General features: G+C 53.7%; 2 protein-coding genes across 8 annotated transcripts in view; one reads left to right on the top strand and one right to left on the bottom strand.

Moving 5' to 3' along the window:
• Nucleotides 1-1,783: 1,783 nt before the first annotated feature.
• BAG5 (BAG cochaperone 5) lies at nt 1,784-8,505 on the bottom strand. 6 transcript variants are annotated; one of them, XM_044230647.1, is made up of 3 exons: nt 7,168-7,396; nt 6,561-6,675; nt 1,784-6,001 (listed from the first exon to the last, which is right to left on the bottom strand). In XM_044230647.1, exons 2-3 carry the CDS (start codon nt 6,617-6,619, stop codon nt 4,630-4,632), a joined length of 1,431 nt encoding a protein of 476 aa, XP_044086582.1. In that variant the 5' UTR covers nt 6,620-6,675; nt 7,168-7,396; the 3' UTR covers nt 1,784-4,629. The 6 variants fall into 6 exon arrangements, with proteins under 6 accessions (XP_044086582.1, XP_044086586.1, XP_044086583.1 ...); XM_044230651.1 differs by lacking the exons at nt 6,561-6,675; nt 7,168-7,396 and adding an exon at nt 8,434-8,505; XM_044230648.1 differs by lacking the exons at nt 6,561-6,675; nt 7,168-7,396 and adding an exon at nt 7,623-7,670.
• Nucleotides 7,953-19,718, top strand: part of LOC122893565 (cytochrome c oxidase assembly factor 8) — a 27,075-nt gene continuing 15,309 nt past the window's right edge. Inside the window, exon 1 of one of the 2 annotated variants that reach the window (XM_044230654.1) lies at nt 7,953-8,118. In XM_044230654.1, the coding sequence (XP_044086589.1) occupies nt 7,996-8,118 (123 nt within the window). In that variant the 5' untranslated portion in view covers nt 7,953-7,995. The remainder of the gene's footprint in view (nt 8,119-19,718) is intronic. The other variant, XM_044230655.1, reaches the window with a different exon arrangement.

Here is a 19,718-nt window from a genome sequence, read left to right as displayed (position 1 = left end):
GGCCGGAGAGCTGAGATCCCGGCCCCAGTCTGAGCTCTCCGCCGATCCCCCAGGCGCGCCGCCGAGTTGCACAGCCCGGGAGCACCTGCGGGTAGGACCTGCCCTCCAGGTGAACTGGAGCAGGAGATCTGCTGAGCGGGAGCTGTCCCAGACGTGTGTGCCTTTCCTAGGCGCCCTGGAGCCAGGCAGTTCCCCGGACAGGTCATCTCCGGAGGGTCTGATTCATCCGGGAGACAACGCTGAAGCTGCCTTGGGGCGCTCCTGAGAATGAAGCAACGCGCCTCACACAGGGCCTGGCGCGGGGGTTCGGTCCAGGACGTTTGGAGAATGAAACATTTACAGCAGAAGCGGGGGCGCCTGGCTGGCTCGATCCGTGAAGCGTCTGACTGGTCTCAGCTCGGGTCTCGACTGAGCTCGGCAGACAGTACGCCAGGGCATTCGCCCTCTGCCCCCGCCCCTCCTCACTCGCTCTCAGATCAGTCCCAGTAAAAGCCACTATCACACCCGTCCTGACTACCTGGGTACAAAACTCGCGCCCAGGGGCCCAATCTGGGCCCTGCCGCAGCCCCCTCCCCCTCAGCCTCCCTGGCCCAGGACGCGCCCCCCACCCCCGCCCCCGGCCTCACCAGAGCACACTCCGCTCCCTCCCAGCTTGCGCCCCAGTCAGATCGGAGTGCCCAGCACGGCACGCCCTCGGCCACCCTGGCCGGACTGCGGTTTCTTCGGGGCCACACGGTGACGGCCCCGCTCCGGCCGGCAGCGCAGCACGAGGCACGCAGCAGGCACCGGACGCACGGGCTCCAGTGTCCACAAGCAGAGGAAGCCTAGTGTGCTATGGTGCCTCTGTGGGGCAGAGCGTTTAAAAATTTCCAGTTTCCCCCAGGGGCGCCTGGGTGGCTCGGTGGGTTAGGCCGCTGCCTTCGGCTCAGGTCATGATCTCAGGGTCCTGGGATCGAGTCCCGCGTCTGGCTCTCTGCTCAGCGGGGAACCTGCTTCCCTCGCTCTCTCTCTGCCTGCCTCTCCATCTACTTGTGATTTCTCTCTGTCAAACAAATAAATAAAATCTTTAAAAAAAAAAAAATTTCCAGTTTCCCCCAAAGTATCCTTTTTTAACCTGTACAGTTTGTTTCTTGTCACTTCTGAGCCTCGGGCGCATTTGCATGGCTGAGTAGGCTGCCCCGTCTCTATGTGGGTCACCTGGAAGACCTTCGCAGGAGAGGAGGCAGCAGAAACGTGCTGGCAGGAGGCTAGAAGCAGAACAAGGTCCTACTTTCATGTAACAGGCGGATAACGGGCAGGGAAACGGTCCCAAGTGAGTGGGACTCGTCCTTGCTGGAGGCGGAGCAGGGAGGTGCCGAGGGCTCAGGAGCTCTAGAACTACCAGGTCAGGAATACCAACTCTCTAACGAGAAGATGAGCTTCAAGAGCACACCTTAACTCATGCCTTTTCTCCGGGGAGAGGAGCTTCCCCATTTCCCTGCTTTGCTACAGGTAAGGTCACCTCCTGCCTGCACAGGCTCGGGGGCAGAACGGGAGACCACATCTCCCCTGGGCTGTTCTCTGGTCCCCACACTCTGGGACTGCTTACGTCAACGGCCACCCCTTCCTCTGCCACAGGACTCTGATCCGTGCTCCGTGCCGTCACCTCCTTAGGCCACTGCCACCGACGGGACCTGCGAGCCCCTTCCCCATGCTTGGCCCGTTCTGCCAAGACATCGTTCCTCACCCAGGCCGGACAGCAAATGAAGGTGAATCAGAACAGAACTCACACCTCAGACTCACATCCTTTCTCCACTGCAAATATAAGCTAAGAGATTTTTATTGCATTAATAATTACGGGTATACTAATATCTCAAAATACTGAATTATTTCAGACATACGATTACAATAGTCATACAACAAACGGAGTGGGGACAGGAACCAGCGCGCTGGGGGGCACATCCGTATTGTACATCAAAATCAATGGCAAATATTTCTCCAATTATTCTTAGAAAAATACTAGACAGATTAGAAGCTGAAAAGCTTTGCTTAAAAACAACCTGTATATACAGGATAAGCTTAGACCTTCAAAAACCAGGTAAAAATTGGCAAAGTAAAACACATGAGGACACGGGTTAACACACGTACTAACCGGCAGCAGACACCGTACCCAGGCCTTGTAGCAAAATAAAGCACCCACCGCCCGCAGGAGACGGGTTCGTTCCGTCTGTCTTCATGACGACTTCGTTACAGGTGGACCGACTGTAGTCTACTTGGGGTCAGGACTGACCCGAGACAAAGCTGTCTCACGTGAGGTAAAGAAAGCAAACATTCCCAGCCAGTTTTTGCGTGAACATGGATTGTACTGTTTAATGCAGACCCAAGGCCGAACAGTTTTGGGGGTAGGTTTTACTAACATTGCAGGTTCTCCTCGTGTACGACCGTAAGAATACAATACAGTGTTACGGGCCCGATTCCAGTTACCGCGGCAGCCCCTAGGACGCGGCCGGCTCCCAGCCGGGGACAAGGAAAGCTCAGTCCCGTGTCGCCAGCGTCCGGACGGGAGCGTCATCAGGTGCAAGGAACTAGAACAGGTCGGACAGGGGACGTCATGCCTTAAGTCACGCGGGGATCACGCGATCATCTCCGCGACCCACGCGCGCGAACGCGAACCGGCTCCCAGACCTCCCTCCGTCACGGGCGCGCTCAGAGCTCCGGCTCTGGAAAAGCTAGAGATCGCCTTGTTTGAAACGAAACAATGGATACTTGAAAAGGAAACGCTTAACTTTCAAATCTGACTTTGAACATGAAGTCAAGCCTGGGGCAGTACAGGCCTCACGCACTTGAGTTTGGAAACTCCGAGATTCTAAGAGCTCCCGAGAGCCAGGCTACAGAAGGGCAGCCCTGAAAAGGACTTTGGCCAAAGTGAGCTCCCAGCGGTCTGCATCGGCACCTGCCGGCACCAGGGTGGTCTGGGCACATGGGAAGGGCTCCAAGCCCAAAGACACAAAAGTGCCCTTGGACCCCACGATCCGCGGAGTCCCACCGCAACAGATCTAGCAGGAGACCCACGTCGAGGGCTCCTAGTTATCGGGCAACGCGGGGACAAAACGGGATCTCGAGGGCCCCATTTTTATCCTCCTTTCGGTCGTCAGGCCATTGCCTTATCTCTTATCTCTTATTTTTAGCTGCCTGCAGTCACCAGAGCAGAAGCTCTGAGAGAGAATGGCAGGCTGCCCGAGGCCCAGAGCCGTCCGTCCTCCGGTAGGGCTACTGGGGGAGACGCGCCAACAGCAAGTCTGTTCGCCGCCACGCGGGCACCGACACGTTACCAAGGCCTGAGAACACTGGGAAATTCTCGTTCCCATCAGCTGGCAGTCACAGAACCGGGTCCCCAGAAAGCAAGTATAGACACCCGCACGCCCTTTAGCGAAAGGGAACCCACCACGCGCGGACAGACCTTACGGGCTCTTTCTGGCCCTTGAGACACGGCCACGTGCCACTGACGGGAGCTCCGAGGCCCAGCGGGTGCGCAGAGCTGCCGTCGCTGCTCGGCCCGGGCGGGAGAAGTGCTGAGGCCGGGGCCGCGCCCCTCCTCGGGCGAGCGGGCGAGGCCTGGTCCCGCAGAGCTACTCCCCGTGGCCATGGAACAGCACGGGGTGTGCGCAGGAGTCTGTCCGCACGCGGCCTCCGACAGCAGCAGCCTGGGACGCGCAGCCTGGGACGCGCCACACTCAGGCACTTCGGGAGGCTCAGCGCGACCCGACAGCGGCAGCTGATCTCCAGCTTTCCTGATCTTGCCACAGGGATGGGTGTTTCCTTTTTTTAAGATCTCCTAATGTCACTTAAATGTTCCCAGCCTTACTGATGACCATTGAAAACTGTGAATTCAGAGTTTACAACAAAAACTTGAAGGTAATAACTTGGTGTTTTATCCCTTCTTCAGGGCAGTCTCAAAGGTTTTTTTTTTTGCTACTAATTTTCATAATTTTCTTATGTTGCACAGGAAATAAAAGAGTCTCCCCTCTAAACGCAGAGTATGGGGGAAAATACAGACACCATTTTCCAAACAAAAAATGCTTATGAAAAAAAAAAAAAACCCAGAAAATCCAAAAACAAACAAAAAACCCCTCACCCTATTAACTTGGGTTGAACCAATCAGGCCTCAGAAACAGGAAAAAGCCCCCAAGCCCTCTGCTGTAGGTAGCACAACAGGACATATAGCATGGTCTGCTTTGTGTTTGGACCTTACTTCTAACCAAAAACCTCCCCGTCTCATAATCGTTCCAGTGTCCTGTCAGCCTATGTCTGTATCTAGATCCTGAAAGATCTGCAGCCCAGTGCTTGCACAGCCCCCTTAAAAATGACAAAAGCTGCCCGTTCCACTTTGATTTTAAAAACCCCCCAAAAACCACACCACAACATACGGATAACGATCCAAATGGAAAAGTTAATGTGCTGTAATGACATTTGTTTCGCAACATCAAAAGCAGCAGATACTGAATATAATTTGCTTAAATCATAAAAACGGAGACTGAAATCTGCATGTATAAATCAAATCTAGGCTCCACGAACTGACAGCTCTCCATAAACACGCAGAAGTGTACATAAAGTGCAAACAGGACGTACCACCCGCGAGGCGGGCAGCGTCTAGTACTCCCACTCGTCCGACTTCAGGTCCAGATAGCTGAGGATGTTCTGGGCGAGCTTCACCGCCTGCTTCCTGGCGGCCTTACACTTCTCTTCTCCTTGCGGGTCCACGGCGTCCAGGGCCAGCAGCTGCTTCGTGAGCAGCTCTTCCAGCCGGATGTAGTTCTTATCGGTTCGGTTCCCATCAAATGAGAGAACTTCACCCTGGATCTCGGACAAGTTGCCCAGGATGTCCCAGACCGCTTTATGGGACGGGTGCTCCTCGCAAGCCAGCGTCTTCCTCTTCTCCAGGGCCTCCTTCAGGTCAATGTAGGTTATCAGGGTTTGCACCTCAATGACCGCCCTCCTCCGAGCCTCCCGGATGCAAGGGTTTTTCTCGAGACTGACCTCATCCAACTGCCCGATCAGACCCTGCAATTCCATCTTGGAGCTCAGGTACAACTCAGGAGGATTCTGTGCTTGAAGAAGTTCATTTTTTATTTCTCTCATTCTCTTGAGGACCTTTTCTATTTTTAAAATGGAATGATTCTGTCCCAGGTCGAACGCGTAAGTAGTATCTGCTTCCTCTTCCAAATCCAAATATTTCAGTAATTTGTTGATATCTTCCACCACCTCGCGCCGGTAGTTCCTGATTTCCGTCCGCCCGCACACGTCCAGCGCGTCCAGGTCGGCGATCAGGCCCGAGAGCACACAGGAGAGGTGCCTGCAGGTCTCGTTACTGTTCACGCCCATGAGCAGCGCGATCAGGGTGCCCCTGGCCTTGTTCACCTCACACATCACCGAGTTGATTTTGGCGACGGAAGGATGGGCATCCTCGGAGAGCGGCAGAGAAGGCTGCTTCTTTACGCAGTCTTCGATGATCTCCTGCACCGCGCAGATTTTGGTTAAGGTGTGATACCTCGCTTTCCGCAAGGAGATCTTCCCTCCGGTTTTGACGTGTGTCAGCCTCAGGATGATATCCTGGATGCCTTCTTCAAATTCGTCAGCCACACGGTTGCCCCCACTGTAAAAGGGCACAATCTTCTCCTTCACCAGGGACTGGGCTTCTTTAAAGATGTTCTCTATTTCGATCCGGTGGGGGTGGTTTGCGTTCTGCTCCAGCTCCTTGAGAAGACGCTCTGTCTCTTGGGCTGCCCTCTTCCTCGCTTGTTGAATATCTCCTTTTCCTTCAGTATCTACAGAATCTATTTCGAAAAGTTGTTTCGTTAGAAACCTCTCCAGTTTCTTGTAATTCTTGTCATCTGATAGACCACTGAAGCCAATTACTTGCTGTTCTATGCTTTTTACTTCCTTTTGGATTTCCTGAAGCCTACTGATAGCAGGATGTTGGTTTCCCATATCCATACTTTTGTTGTGTTCGGTTTTACAAGCACTATAAAAAAAAAATTGACAAGAATGCCAAATTACACAACATTGCTACAGAAAGGTAACCGTATACTCATTTATTCTGAAATTCTCTTTAAAAAGATGTATTCAAGAAAAAGGGCCCATCATTACTGTGATCTAAGCGGCCATATTCAAGTAGAGACAGTGACCAATCCACTTGGCTGAAAAGCACCTTCACACAGCCGTGATTAAGAGCAGACAGAAGGGGCATCTGGGTGGCTCAGTCATTAAGCCTTTGCCTTCGGCTCGGGTCATGGTCCCAGGGTCCCGCCATCGAGCTCCACATCTGGCTCCCTGCTCCGTGGGAGCCTGCTTCTCCCTCCCCCCATCCCCCTGCTTGTGTTCCCTCTCTCGCTGTGTCCCTATCAAATAAATAAATAAAATCTTAAAAAAATAAAAAAGCGGATAGGATACCGCAGTGGGGAATGAGGGGGAGCTCTGAGCCTGTGAATGTTCTGTGTCCTCAGCCGGAGCAGAGGAGCGTCTGTGCGCAGGAGGTCAACCCCCAGCTTGGAAACAGTACAGGAATCTCAGGTAACATTAACCTCGGCCCTGGCTGTTGGCAGGAGCTGGGCGCCTTAGTCGATGTACAACAGCAGCTCATTTCACCTTCAAAGCTAACCGTGCCATCCCAGCACCTCCCTGGCCCAGGAGCTATTCCTAGTTTCCAGAAAAAGGAACTCTAGGTCAAACAATTAGCAGCAGTCACCCCCCAAGAAGTCCCGCTTCTACGTTCCTCCCCACCCTTCACATGCTTCTGCAAAGCGACCCTGTTTCTCCCCGCCCGCTGAGTCGCTCACAGATCGTTCCTCCGCTGGAAAGGAAAGGTGACTGGCACCGTGTTCAAAGTACCACCTTGGCCTCTGGAGGGCTAGGACCTCCCCAGGCCCCACCATGCTCCCTTCCCCACCCCCACCCCACCCGTCAGATGCGACAATCCGTTCATTAGCCTCCCACTGAGAGGCCGGAGTGGCTCAACGCATCCCCCCAAGCTCTGAGTTTCTACCGGCCGGCTCACGGAGGAGGACGGACGACCAGCTGACACCCATCCCTTGTGGGTGTCCCGGCCAGGAACAGGCCTCCGGAGGCTCCCAAAGGGCGGGCTGCCCGGCTTCCTTGCCCCCTTCTCGCCCTCCCCTGCCAGCACTTTACCCAGAAGAGGTCTAAGCTGGTTTGGTCTTGGTTTCCCGTGGGTGAGGTGGCGAGGTGGAAAGTCAGCCCTTTACGGGGTGCGGCACCGGAGCTGGGCCCCTAGCTGCATCCCTCTCACCCCTGCCGGCTAGGTCTGAACCGGGCGGCCGGTGAAGGGGCCGGCGGTGGCGCGGCAGCTACTGGCCAGAGCGGCCGCTCCGGGGGTCTCGCCCGGACCCCCGATGCGCCCGCCGGCCCTGACCTCACAATGGCCCGCGCGGGGAGGGGACGGCCGCGCTCGGCCGGGGCGCCGAGCCCCCCGGGCGGGCGGAAGCCCCGAGAGGGGGGCGAGCGGGCCGGCCCGCGTCGGACGCAGGCAGGACGCGGCGCCTGGCCGAGGCCCCGTCGGGCCCGCGCGCGAGCCGCGCCGGCGCGGGGGTGGCTCGCGGGCCCTCCCGCCGCCGCGCCGCACTCACCTGTGCCGCCCGCGCCATCGCGCGCTGCGCCGCCGACGCCCAGCGACTCCGCGGCTCCCGCCGTCGCCCGCCCCGCGGCCCCGCCCCGGGCCGAACAGCGCTCGCCCTGGGAAAACGTCCTCCTGCGCCGCGCCGCACCCGCGCCGAGCCCGCCACCACCGCTTGGCCCCGCCGCCCGGAAAGGTCCGCAGGGCAAGAGCAGCCGCCGGCCTTCCGCCCCCGCGCCGCGTCGCCCGCAAGGCCGGTTTCACGCGGGGAAAGCTCACGGTCGGCCGCGCCGCTTTCTCCCGCCGGCTTTGCGACCGTGCCGTAAGGCAGCCCCTCGCGCCGTCGCGGCTCTGCCGTGCTCTGCGGCCGTCGGGGGACGCTGGCCATGGCGGCCCTGCGGCCCTCAAGAAGGGTGCTTGTCCCTCCGCTCTGCCGCGCCTTCGCTGGGCCCGGCTGTCAGCTCGCCCCAGAGCGCGGCGCGGAGCGCAGGGATACTGCGTCCGGCCGGGTAAGCTGGGGTCCTGCAGAGGGCGGGCCGGGAGGGCGGACCGCCAGTGGCGACGGACCCAGGGACACCTGGGGGCCCCACACCCCTTTGTGCCCGGCGGCGGCGTCAGCCGAACTCTCAGGGAGCAGGGCCCGCGGGGGGCGGGGGACGGGAGCGCGGAGAGGCAGCAGTCGGCCGCGTGAGGGGCGCCCGACCTCCCGGCCTCGGAGCCCCCAGGTCTGGAGCGTCTGGAGCCGAGGGTGTCGCCGCCAGCCCGGGGACTGTTGACAGAACTTCCGCTGTTGCGGCGGAGTCCGGGGGCGAGTGTGTGCGCACCGTCTCTCTTCTCGAAGATGGTTGTTAGAGTGGGAGAGCGCCTCATGGGCGCAGCGTGTTCTGTCGTCTTGGTCTGCGTTTTGACGTCTCCAGATCGCTGGTGGCTCCCTGCAAGCGGTGGCACACCTCGCCCCGGCTTGTGGGGAAGCCGCGCGGATAGCTGTCGTTGCGCGGAAGCTGCAGACGTGCGTGTCGCGCATGGCAGGTTCGTGTCCATGCCTGCAGCGACAAAGGAGGACAGTTCTTAGAGCCGCACGTCTTTGGGGCGGGATGCTGTGTCTGCGGGGTTCTGGGCTTTGAGTCCAGCCACCCGTGACAGTGCTCCCCGAGGTGCGGGATGGGCCGCAGATAAGCTGTTCAGACAAAGCCCCCGTATGCCAGCAGCCTGAGGATGGAGGCGGGAGAACCTGGGGTAAAGAGAGCCCGTCCGCCTGTGCGTTTTCATTTCCGCGAGTTGGTTGCTCTTAGCACGCTTCTGTAGACCCAGCTTCGAAGTTCCGTCTAGTTTCCAGTTTCGGCAAGAAGTTAGCGGGAGGACTGGTCACCGGCTCAGGTCCTGTTACAGTGGCCACAGCTGTGACTTCATTCCCGCAGCATAGAAGCCGGCAGCGCCTCGTCTTTGGGCAGGAGCATATTCTACGTGTGTTCGAAACCGCATCTACAGCTGTCCCGAGGGTGAGGACTTCCTTTAGCTTACTCCGTGAACTGGTGCTGGAAAAAAGAACACACAAGGGGCTCCTGGCTGGCTCCCGGTGGAGCATGCGACTCTGGATCTCGGGACTGGGAGTTCGAGCCCCCACATTGAGTGTAGACATTACTTAGAAATAAAATCTTGGAGGAAACAAAAAAAAGAAGAAGGTAGGGGCGCCTGGGTGGCTCAGTGGGTTAATCCTCTGCCTTCGGCTCAGGTCATGATCTCAGGGTCCTGGGATCGAGCCCCACATCCTCCTCTCTGCCTGTGTCTCTGCCTGCTTGTGATCTCTGTCTGTCAAATAAATAAATAAAAGTAAAAAAAAAAAAAAAAAGAAGGTAGAACCCACACACAGTTTTCTTTATTGTTCGGTAGCCTTTGGTTAAATAAAGCAAGTTTTACCGTGGGTCCTACCCTCAGGGTGAGACCTTCTCATTGTAGCCCCAAGTGACTAGGGAGCTGGTGTCTAACCCTGTGACGGTGTTGGTTGTGATGATGGCGACCAGCTGGCCCAGGACTCAGACCTCCTCCTGTTCTAGCGTTGTGACCTATGGTGGTGTGTGTTTTTTGTTTTTTGTTTTTTAGGATGTGTGCCCTGTTATGCTATGAATGTATGGAACCTAAAGGAACAGTTCTTTCTTTAGGGCATTGTGTGTTCCTTTGTGTTCCGTCTTATCTTTGAGAGTTTGCTGAGTACACGGCTGGTTCTCCAGATCATTAAATTCCTGCAGCGCGGAGAGATTGTTGTCTTTCAGACTTTGATTTTAAATGTCAGGTCTTCTCAAAAGTAACATGTTGTAAACCTTCTGTTTTCTTTATTTAAGTAGATATATTTTAATCCTGCACATTTCGTTCACACAGCATATTTTTAATTAAGTTTTTAAATTTAATTCCAGTACAGTTACCATACGTGTTATTAGCTTCACGACGTAATCCAGTGATTCAGCACGTCCACACGTGACCTGGAGTCATCACAGGTGTGCTCCTCAAGCCCCGTTCTCCACCCACCTCTCCCCTGGTAACCTTCGATTTGTTCTCTGTAATTAAGAGTCTGTTTCTTGGTTTGTCTGCCTCTTTTTTCTTTCCTTTGCGCACTACTTTGTTTTCTTTTCTTTTTTTTAAATATTTTATTTATTTGAGAGAGAGAGAGTATGAGAGGAGAGAGGTCAGTGGGAGAAACAGACTCCTTGGCGAGCAGGGAGCCTGACATGGGACTCGATCCCAGGACTCTGGGATCATGACCTGAGCCGAAGGCAGTAGCTTAACCCACTGAGCCACCCAGGCGCCCCTATTTATTTACTTATTTTTAAGATTTTATGTATTTGGGGCGCCTGGGTGGCTCAGTGGGTTAAGGCCTCTGTCTTCTGCTCAGGTCATGATCTCAGGGTCCTGGGATCGAGTCCCGCACCGGGCTCTCTGCTCAGCGGGGAGCCTGCTTCCCTTCCTCTCTCTCTGCCTGCCTCTCTGCCTACTTGTGATCTCTGTCTGTCAAAAAAATAAAAAAAAGATTTTATGTGTTTATTTGACAGAGCACAAGCAGGGGGAGAGGCCGAGGGAGAGGGAGATGGCAGGCTCCCTGCAGAGCAGGGGAAGCCTCATGTGGGACTCCGTCCCAGGACTCCAGGACCGTGACCTGAGCGTAAGGCAGTGGCTTAACCAACTGAGCCACCAAGGCGTCCCATCTAGTTTTAGAATAAATAAATAAATTACAAAACAAGTCAGCTCTTAAATTAATAAGTGTTCATTAGTCACTTCACACCCCTTTATTCCTTATCTATGGAGGTTACATCTTTGGCTCCTAAACTTGTTTGCACATTTGGAAGACTAAAAAAGATGTGATTGGTCTGGGATGTGGCCCTGGCCTCAAGATATTTATTTATTTTCTTGGTTTGGCTAGTTTCCCCGCCCCTCTCCCACCCAGGTTCACTGAAGTATAATATCGGGATTTGATGGGGGCGTCTAATACGGGTCACAAGGTAGAGAACCGCTGGTTACGTGATACGCATTCATATTCGCGCGCGGTCCTGAATCTCATTCACATAGTAGGAATCAACGTTTATTGAGCGTTTGCACGCCCTGCTCTGAAAGCTTTGCGTAGTTTTTAAATTTTATTTATCTATCTATTTATTTATTTATTTTTTAAAAAGATTTTATTTATTTGTGAGAGAGAGTGGGAGAGCGAGCGAGCACAGGCAGACAGAGTGGCAGGCAGAGGCAGAGGGAGAAGCAGGCTCCCTGCCGAGCAAGGAGCCCGATGTGGGACTCGATCCCAGGACGCTGGGATCATGACCTGAGCCGAAGGCAGCTGCTTAACCACCTGCGCCACCCAGGAGTCCCAAATTTTATTTTATTTTAAAGATTTTATTTAATTATTTATTAGAGAGAGAGCGAGAGGGTGCGTGCATGCCCACAAGCAGGGGGAGCAGCAGGCAGAGGGGGAAGCGGGCTCTCCGCTGAGCCGTGGGCCCGATGCGGGGCTCCATCCCAGGACCCCGGATCCTTACCTGAGCTGAAGGCAGAGGCTTAACCAACTGAGCCACTCAGGCCCCCTGAGCTTTGCATATTTTAGTTGATTTATTTTCACATGTCAATGAAGGAAATGCTTTTATCATCCCCATTTTACACGAGAGGATTTAAAGCATGGATACGTTGAAAAATACCCTCAGGATCAGGTGCTTGCGCATAGGGAGTATCTGTGTTATACTTCCTGTATCTGGAAGATAATGAAGTAAAATTTTTCTTCTAGTAATTGGGGATAAAAAAAAATAACAAACACGCCCTCAGCATGGAGAGGCAATATTTACAAATGAACAGTAGATGTACTGATCCCCCGTTTTGCTTACATTTTCATTAAAGAGAATGATCTTCAGCCCACACCCCCAACACACAAGTGTAGATCCCAGTGAATATAAGGAGGAAGTTAAATGCCAGATAAATGAGAAACTGGTGAGAGGATTTTAAAATTAACATGGATATTTCTAGTATTTAAAAAGCTTTCAGTATGTTTGTTGGGAAAAAAATGAAAACTGGGGCAGAGGACTTTAAAATCGTGTGGTCAGGGGCCCCTGGCTGGCTCAGTCAGGTGAGCTTCTGACTCTTGATTTCGGTTCAGGTCATGATGTCAGAGTCCTGGGATTGAACCCCACATCCTGTCAGGCTCTAGGCTCAGTGGGTAGTCTGCCCGTGAATTCTCTCTCTTCCTCTCCCTTTGCCCCTCCCCTCTCTCAAATACATAAATAAATCTTTTAAAAAAATGATGTGATTAAACTCCATTATTCTCAAGACAAGGGCCCAGGGCTCAGAGAGGTGGAGTGACTGGCCGCCGTTACCCAGCAGGGCTAAAGGGAGCCGTTCTCGCTCCCGGTCTGGTGTTTTCATGTCCCCCATGTGCTTTTTCAGCAAGTGAAGCAATTACAGGGTTTCCCCTTACTCTGTGAATGTGCACAGTTGCACTCATTTCTTTTCTTGTTACTTATAGAAAATTTAAAACATGCAGAATGGGCCTCTTGGGTGGCTCAGTCGTTAAGCGTCTGCCTTGGGCTCAGGTCATGATCCCGGGATCCTGGGATCAAGACCCACGTTGGGCTCCCTGCTCAGCAGGAAGCCTGCTTCTCCCTCTCCCACTCCCCCTGCTTGTGTTCCCTCTCTTGCTGTGTCTCTCTGTCAAGTAAATAAATAAGTACAATTAAAAAAAAAAACCCCACAACCCTGCATAAATGGAAGAATATAAAGAATTGCTCCCTGTACAGTTAGCTATGGGGGGGTGCAGGGCGTTTATCTCATCTTTACCCCTCCCATCCCCCTCTCAGATCATTTTGTGGCAAATACCGGAATGCATGTTTCATTTGTTACTGTTTCTGTATGTAATAACTAAAATATTAAAATTCCTTAATTGCAGCAAATATTCACTGTTCAGGGTTTTCCAATTGTGTTAAGGATGCAAAGAAAACAAAGGATGCAGACAAGGTCAGCACATTGCAGTTGATTGATATTCTTTTAGTTCTCTTTTACTCTGTAGGTTTTAATCATCCGCTTCCGTTTTTCAAAGCAGTTTATTTGGGAGCAGGGGCAGGATGTGTCCTGTGGAATCCCCTCAGTCCGCACCTTGCTCTTGGCGTCCCCCTGGTCTGATTTATGTCCTTCCATCTGTGTGTGTTCTGTAAATGGAAAGCTGTCATCGAGAGCCTTGACCACGTTCACATTTGACTTTTTTTTTTTTGGAGACAACTTCTTCTCAGTTGGGGTTCGTCGTCTTCCCTTAGGATTGACTGATTTTCTGATGTTAAGTTTCCATGCCCAGTATAAATGCGTTTGGTCCTGATGTGCTGGTCTTTTTATGTGCTGCTGACTGTGGTGTGCCGATCTGTCTAGCCTCTGTCTGGCCTCTGTCTGGATGGGAGATGGGGGGCTCCAGCCCTCCAGAAGGTCAGACTTTCAGTTCCCATCTCTGACGTGTCCGGATGACAGACCAGGAAACACCTGCAGGAACACTGAAATTCGCCAACATTTGCTCCTTTCATCTTTGCCTGCTGGTTGCCCCAGTGGCCAATAGTGCGACACTTTAACTCAGGAGCTTTGTGGTCTGTGTGGCCCGTCCGGGAAGGAGGGCGTGGGGGAAAGTCTTCCATCCCACATCAGGGCTTGGGGGTGGTGCGCAGGCAAAGCAGGAGTGTGTGGGGAGAGCTCGGGGGCCTGCTGGTAAGCCGGAGGGATGGAGACTGAGGCTGGGCCTACTCAGCAGGACAGAGCCCAGCACAGGGCTGCCTGGCTGGCAGTTTGCACTCGCGAAAATGCCGAAGATGAGTGTCCCGCCAGACACGGTGACGGAGAGTCTGACAAGCAGGTGCATGCACGCTTCTTCCCCTGTGAAGAGGGAACGACGTCTGGCTGCTTGCCAGCTGTGCTGCTCGGTTCCAGCTTGCACGGCCGCCTCCCGTCCCGCGCTGAGACGGCCCGGGCGCTTTGAGCTGACTGAGCTTTACAGGCCGATGCTGTGAGAACCATAAATTACAGTGATTACTCTGACCTCAGAGACATTCTTCCTTTTACAGAAGGACTTTTTCCTCCCCCAAGCCCCTTCTCCTCCCTTTTAAATAGCAGCTCTTGGATATGCAGAGACCGAGCATGTATTTATAGGGGAGAGTGGAAGAGCTGCCTCTGCCACCGCTGACATGGAATCGCTGGGGTGATTGCGGAGTCGTCGCGGCAGACACAGCCCGCCCCTCGCCTGCAGCACGTGCGCCACCGCGAAGCTACAGACAGGAGGACCTGAGCTCTCCTGGGGCCTCTTTGAGCTGCCTTCATCCCATATGGGTCGCTCGGAAAAGCCGTGAATTGTTGGGGTGACTCCTTGACGCTTTCTGATAGGCAGCCTGCAAGAAGGAGAGGCTGGGGTATGGGTCTGGAAGGTGGTAGAACGGGTGAAGCACGGTTGGGGTGACGCCTGTCCATCTGTCCCCATGCTGCTGTCCGTCAGTATCCTCGGTCAGCTTGGGGGAGAGGAGGAACCCCCGGCTTGGGATGGAAGTCCGCGGGGTGAGCCTGGGGCGGCCATCTCTGTTTCCACCCACTCGGTCCCTTTGTGTGAATCACCTTTAGTTTCTAAGACTAAAGATTTTGGGGCAGAAGCCCAGAAGTAGTCGTGGAGGGTTTTTCTTTTAAAGGCTTTTTCTGAAACCGTGGAAACCACAGAGGTCACGTATTGTTCTTAGAACGTGGATGAAATGTTAAAGATCGGCGGCGTGCCGTCTCGCTGTAGCTGAGAAGGACTGTCAGGCCAGGTTAGTATCAGAACCGTGTCCGATGACAAGCAGAAGTTTCAGGGCTTAGGGAAGCAGATCAGGGTGTCTTTCTGCCAGCAGGGCCCTGCTGCTCTCTCCCAGCAAGCAGGAATTCAGTCACCTCTGTGGAGTCGCCAGCCCTTCGTCTGGAACTTTCCACCTTGGCTCTGTCTCTTGTGAGGCGTCCAACTGCATGAGGGAAGCACTTCAGAAGTACGAGGCCGAAGTAAACATGATCGCATGTGAGATGTCTAAACCCGCAGGAAGAAATGAATGCAGCATGAAGTCTGACCGGGCACGGCTAGGGAGCAGCAGTCCACAGTGCGGTGGGGACCTGCAGCAGTCGTGGCCACGCAGGGGTGACGGCAGTGGCTGGGCTTCTCCCATCATGCCCCCTCCCCCCAGTCCGCCGGTCAGTCTGGCTCCCACATTCCCTGCAGCTCTGACCGGTCTGCCTACACCAGCCCTGCCCGCGCGTGTGAATCTTACTGCAGAATGCTCACCAAGGTTCCACTTCTCTACTATCCAGAGTTCGGAAAGTCTGGAAACTTGCCAGGAACTAACAGTTAACCATCCTTAGGAACCCCAAATATAAGGGCGCCTGGGGGGCTCAGTTGTTAAGTGTCTGCCTTTGGCTCAGGTTATGATCCTGGGGTCCTGGGATCAAGCCCTGCATCGGGTTCTCTGCTCGCTGGAAGCCTGCTTCTCCCTCTCCCACTCCCCCTGCTTGTGTTCCCTCTCTCGCTGTCTCTCTCTGTCAAATAAATAAAATCTAAAAAAAAAAAGAATGCAAGATGTAAGGAACACTGGACAGCGATGGTATTTGGTGCCTCAGAATTTCTGGACATTGCTGCTGGTTCAGTAATTGCGATCTCTAACTTGCTGGCTGTCCTTCCACCAAACAGTTCATATAAATTGAGTTTTTTTTTTTTTTTAAGATTTTATTTGTTTATTTGACAGAGAGAGACGCAGCGAGAGAGGGAACACAAGCAGGAGGAGCGGGAGTGGGAGAAACAGGCTTCCCGCCAGGCAGGGAGCCCAATGCGGGCCATGATCCCAGGATGCTGGGATCATGACCTGAGCTGAAGGCAGATGCCAATGACTGAGCCACCCAGGCGCCCCTGAACTGAGCTTTTTGAAGATGGAGTGGATTTCTTGCATAAACAGAGAGTCAACAGGAATGATTAAGACTGGGAAGAACATTGTTCTGACAAGTGTGTGTCCCGACTGGAGAATAGACAGATGCAGTCTGGGCTGCCACGGGCTCACGTCTGGTGGGAGAAGCAGGAACGAACAAGAGCTGTGGGGAGCCTCGGGAGCGCCTGGAGACCTGTCCTTGAACCTGAGGTCTGTGACCAGGAGCAGGAGGGAAGGGTGCAGGGAGAATGTGCACAGGGTCGGGAAGGACTGAAGCAGGCTGGGGTGTCACTGAAGGAGGGTCCTATGGGTGGGGGCAAAAACCCAGACTGCCAGGCCACAGGAGGGGTTAGACTCTGTCCCGAGGGTAATGAGTAACCACTGAGGTTTTAAGGGAAGGGGGAGCATGGTTTAATGGGGGTTTGGAGAGATTGCTTCGCTGTCTCAGTGGGTGTGGAGCCCGCGTAGACGGGAGGGTGTGGTCCCCAGGCAGCTGGAGCGGCTCAGACCAGCCCATCCCAGAACTGTCTAGGGGACAGAAACCCCGTGCTCCGTGCTCGTGATCGCTGGCTCACACCCTGTAAACCTCCTCGCAGGAGAAGCTGGGTGCGGCTGTTTGAATACTTGAGTCCTGGTGTGTGTGAGGGAAATGCCACCGTTCAGCATCGCCTGGGGCTGGGGCGGAACCCAGGCCAGAACTGTGCAAAGCTTATTGTTCCAGCCCTAGACACTAAGGCTTCTCAAAGGATAGCTCATGACTCTTTCTAACTTTGATCAGAGGCCTTGCCTCTGTGGCTGCAAGAAAGTTACAGTTACGTAAGTGAAAATATTGGCCGCCCTCCTGCAGTAAGCTAACTTGAAACAAAGTTGTCCCTCTCCTAGCGTCCTGCTGCAGAGCCCCAGAGGTGCTAACAGGAGAAGTGTTGGGGGAAGCCGCAGAGCAGGAGAAGTGTTGGGGGAAGCCGCAGAGCACGCAGTGAGCTGAGAGGCATTGCTCAAAAAGTGAGGTTAGTTGGGCAGATCTTTTTTTTTTTTTTTTTTAATTTTTTGAATTTTTAAAAGATTATTTATTTATTTGACAGATTATAAGTAGGCAGAGAGGCAGGCAGAGATAGGAGGAAGCAGGCTCCCTGCTGAGCAGAGAGCCTGATGTGTGGGGCTCGATCCCAGGGCCCTGGGATCATGACCCGAGTGGAAGGCAGAGGCTTTAACCCACTGAGCCACCCAGGCGCCCCTGGGCAGATCTTTTAAGGCAGAAACCGCACAATGAGTTTTAGAACTGTGTCTTTAAAAAATGTTTTTCCTTATTCTTTTTCTTTTTTTTTTTTCTTCAAGATTTTATCTATTTATTTGACAGACATCACAAGTAGGGAGGCAGGCAGAGAGAGAGAGAGAAGGGGAAGCAGGCTCCCCACTGAGCAGAGAGCCCGATGTGGGGCTCGATCCCAGGACCTTGAGACCATGACCTGAGCCAAAGGCAGAGGCTTAACCCACTAAGCCCCCCAGGTGCCCCTGTTTTTCTAATACACATACACTTAATGTTGGCTTGCTTCTAGAAGACATACAGAAAACAAACTTTGCCATTATGTTGGTAATTTTGGAAGTTCTGTTAGGTTTCTTCTGTTTTCTCATCAGTTGTATTTAGGAAGATGAAACCTTTCTAGGTATGTGAGCAACGGTGTTGAGCTGTGGCTCTCCACGGGGCTGGGCTGGGGGTGGGGAGACGTGCCGCTCTCCAGACCGCCTGGCGTCTGGTATCGGAGAAGCAGTAGGTGCTGGAAAGGGTGGTCTGACCCCTTCTGTTCTTCCAAAAGGCCCAAGCTCAAGCTCCTGGTGAAAGATGCCCTCCCTCTCCCAGAAGGGAGAGAACCTTCTTGATTAAAACAGTTCTCGTGTTCTCTAGACTCCCATGTATTTCAGTTCCTTTTCCACAGTTGGTGCTTTTTGTTCAACCTGGCGTATCAGCCCAGGCCACTGTCTGGGTCTTCATTTCCCCCGGGGGCCTGGGCACATGTGAGACTTGGGTGTCTTTTGTTTTGTTTTGTTTTAAGATTTTATTTATTTATGTGACAGACAGAGATCACAGGTAGGCAGAGAGGCAGGCAGGGAGAGAGGAGGAAGCAGGCTCCCCGCTGAGCAGAGAGCCCGATGCGGGGCTCCATCCCAGGACCTTGGGAACACGACCTGAGCCGAAGGCAGAGGCTTTAACCCGCTGAGCCCCCCCGAGAGACTTGGGTGTCTTGTGTGGATTTGTCTTGAATCAATTTAACTCTCAGGTCCAGCTGCAGACCGCAAGGGGGGTCCGGGAGGGAAGGCTCTGCCTTTTGCACGGTACAAAACTATAAATATTTAAACTGCTTTTTTACTATATTTCCATAAACCTTGAGTAACCTGGTGAAGGAGGTGTGCAGGGTGTGTTATGTGCCCTTCTGAAGAAAGGCAGTGGGGAACTGGGGTGACCAGGCGAGTGTGTGTGTGGTGGGATCCAGAATGGGGAGTGTGTGCAGGCACGTGTTCAAGGACACACCCCACTGTGAAGAGAGCCACTCGCTGCGTTTTCAGGAATTTTGCTAATAAATGGCCGTTACTGATAATTATATACTGAAATAAATTCAATTAAAAGCAAAGATAATACGTACTTAAACTCTATCACTTGTTTATTTTACTACATTTTACAATGTTCTCTGCTTGTGAGGTTGTTTATGATTGTTGTATCTACATGGTAGAAACACCATATAATAATAGGCTGCTCGAAACTGTCCACCGTGGAGGTATTTACACCATGGAAATCCCCAAATGTGCTAAATCAGGGCTCAGTTTATTACTTGGTTGATTGACTTGACCTAGGGAAGTGAGGGGGAAAAGCTAGGAAGAGAGCTTGAGTTAACGGGTGTGTCTTGCCTGTTAGCATCACACTGTGACAAGCCCCAGCTGAGGAAGTAGTCTTCTTGCCTTCAGAAACCAAGAGGTTTCTCATGTCATTGGCAAAAAGGGCTTGTTTCACTTTTTTTTTTTTAAGATTTTATTTATTTATTTGACAGATCACAAGTAGGCAGAGCAACAGGCAGAGAGAGGAGGAAGCAGGCTCCCGGCCTAGCAGAGAGCCCCATGCAGGGCTCGATCCCAGGACCCTGAGATCATGACCCGAGATGAAGGCAGTCTTAACGCACTGAGCCAGCCAGGCGCCCCTTTTCTTGTCCTTAATACCGAGTAACCTGAGTCTCCAGAACACTGACTGACACTAACTCGCGGGCCTGGGTTGGCTAGTACTGGATTTTGGCAGAAATCAGCGAAAGAACGCAGTGAGCGCGCTTCCCACCTCCGAGGACAGCTACGGTGGGAACAGAGGTACAGTAGCGCGTACGGCGGAGTGCTGACAAGGACGCAGAGGACACGGAGGGGTGGGAACCCTGTGCACAGCTAGAGGGACCGTAAAATGGCGCAGCCGCTCCGGGAGAGTTTGGCGGCTTCCGAGGCACAGCACAGCCGCCGTGTGGCCCAGCAGGCCCGCTCCCGTGTGTGCGGCGCCACCTGAGCGGCCGCAGCAGCGCTGGCCCTGATGGCCCGAGGGGCGCCTGGCTGGTGCAGGCCGCCGGGCGTCTGACTCTCGGTTTCTGTGCAGGTGGTGGTCTCGGGGTCGTGGGATCGAGCCCCCTGTCCGACTCCGTGCTCAGCTT

Source organism: Neovison vison, chromosome 13 (genome assembly GCF_020171115.1).
Source record: "Neovison vison isolate M4711 chromosome 13, ASM_NN_V1, whole genome shotgun sequence".
In the NCBI taxonomy this organism is placed as follows: domain Eukaryota; kingdom Metazoa; phylum Chordata; class Mammalia; order Carnivora; family Mustelidae; genus Neogale; species Neogale vison.
This window is presented reverse-complemented; position numbering and strand designations above follow the sequence as displayed.

Bases quoted from the DNA above. Each gene is read 5' to 3' on its own strand.
- BAG5 (XM_044230647.1), bottom strand. From the start codon at position 6,619: ATGAGCTGCTGTTGTACATCGACTAAGGCGCCCAGCTCCTGCCAACAG. The intron at 6,002-6,560 runs GTTAATGTTACC...TTTTTTTTATAG, and splicing joins TGCCAACAGCCAGGGCCGAG to TGCTTGTAAAACCGAACACA.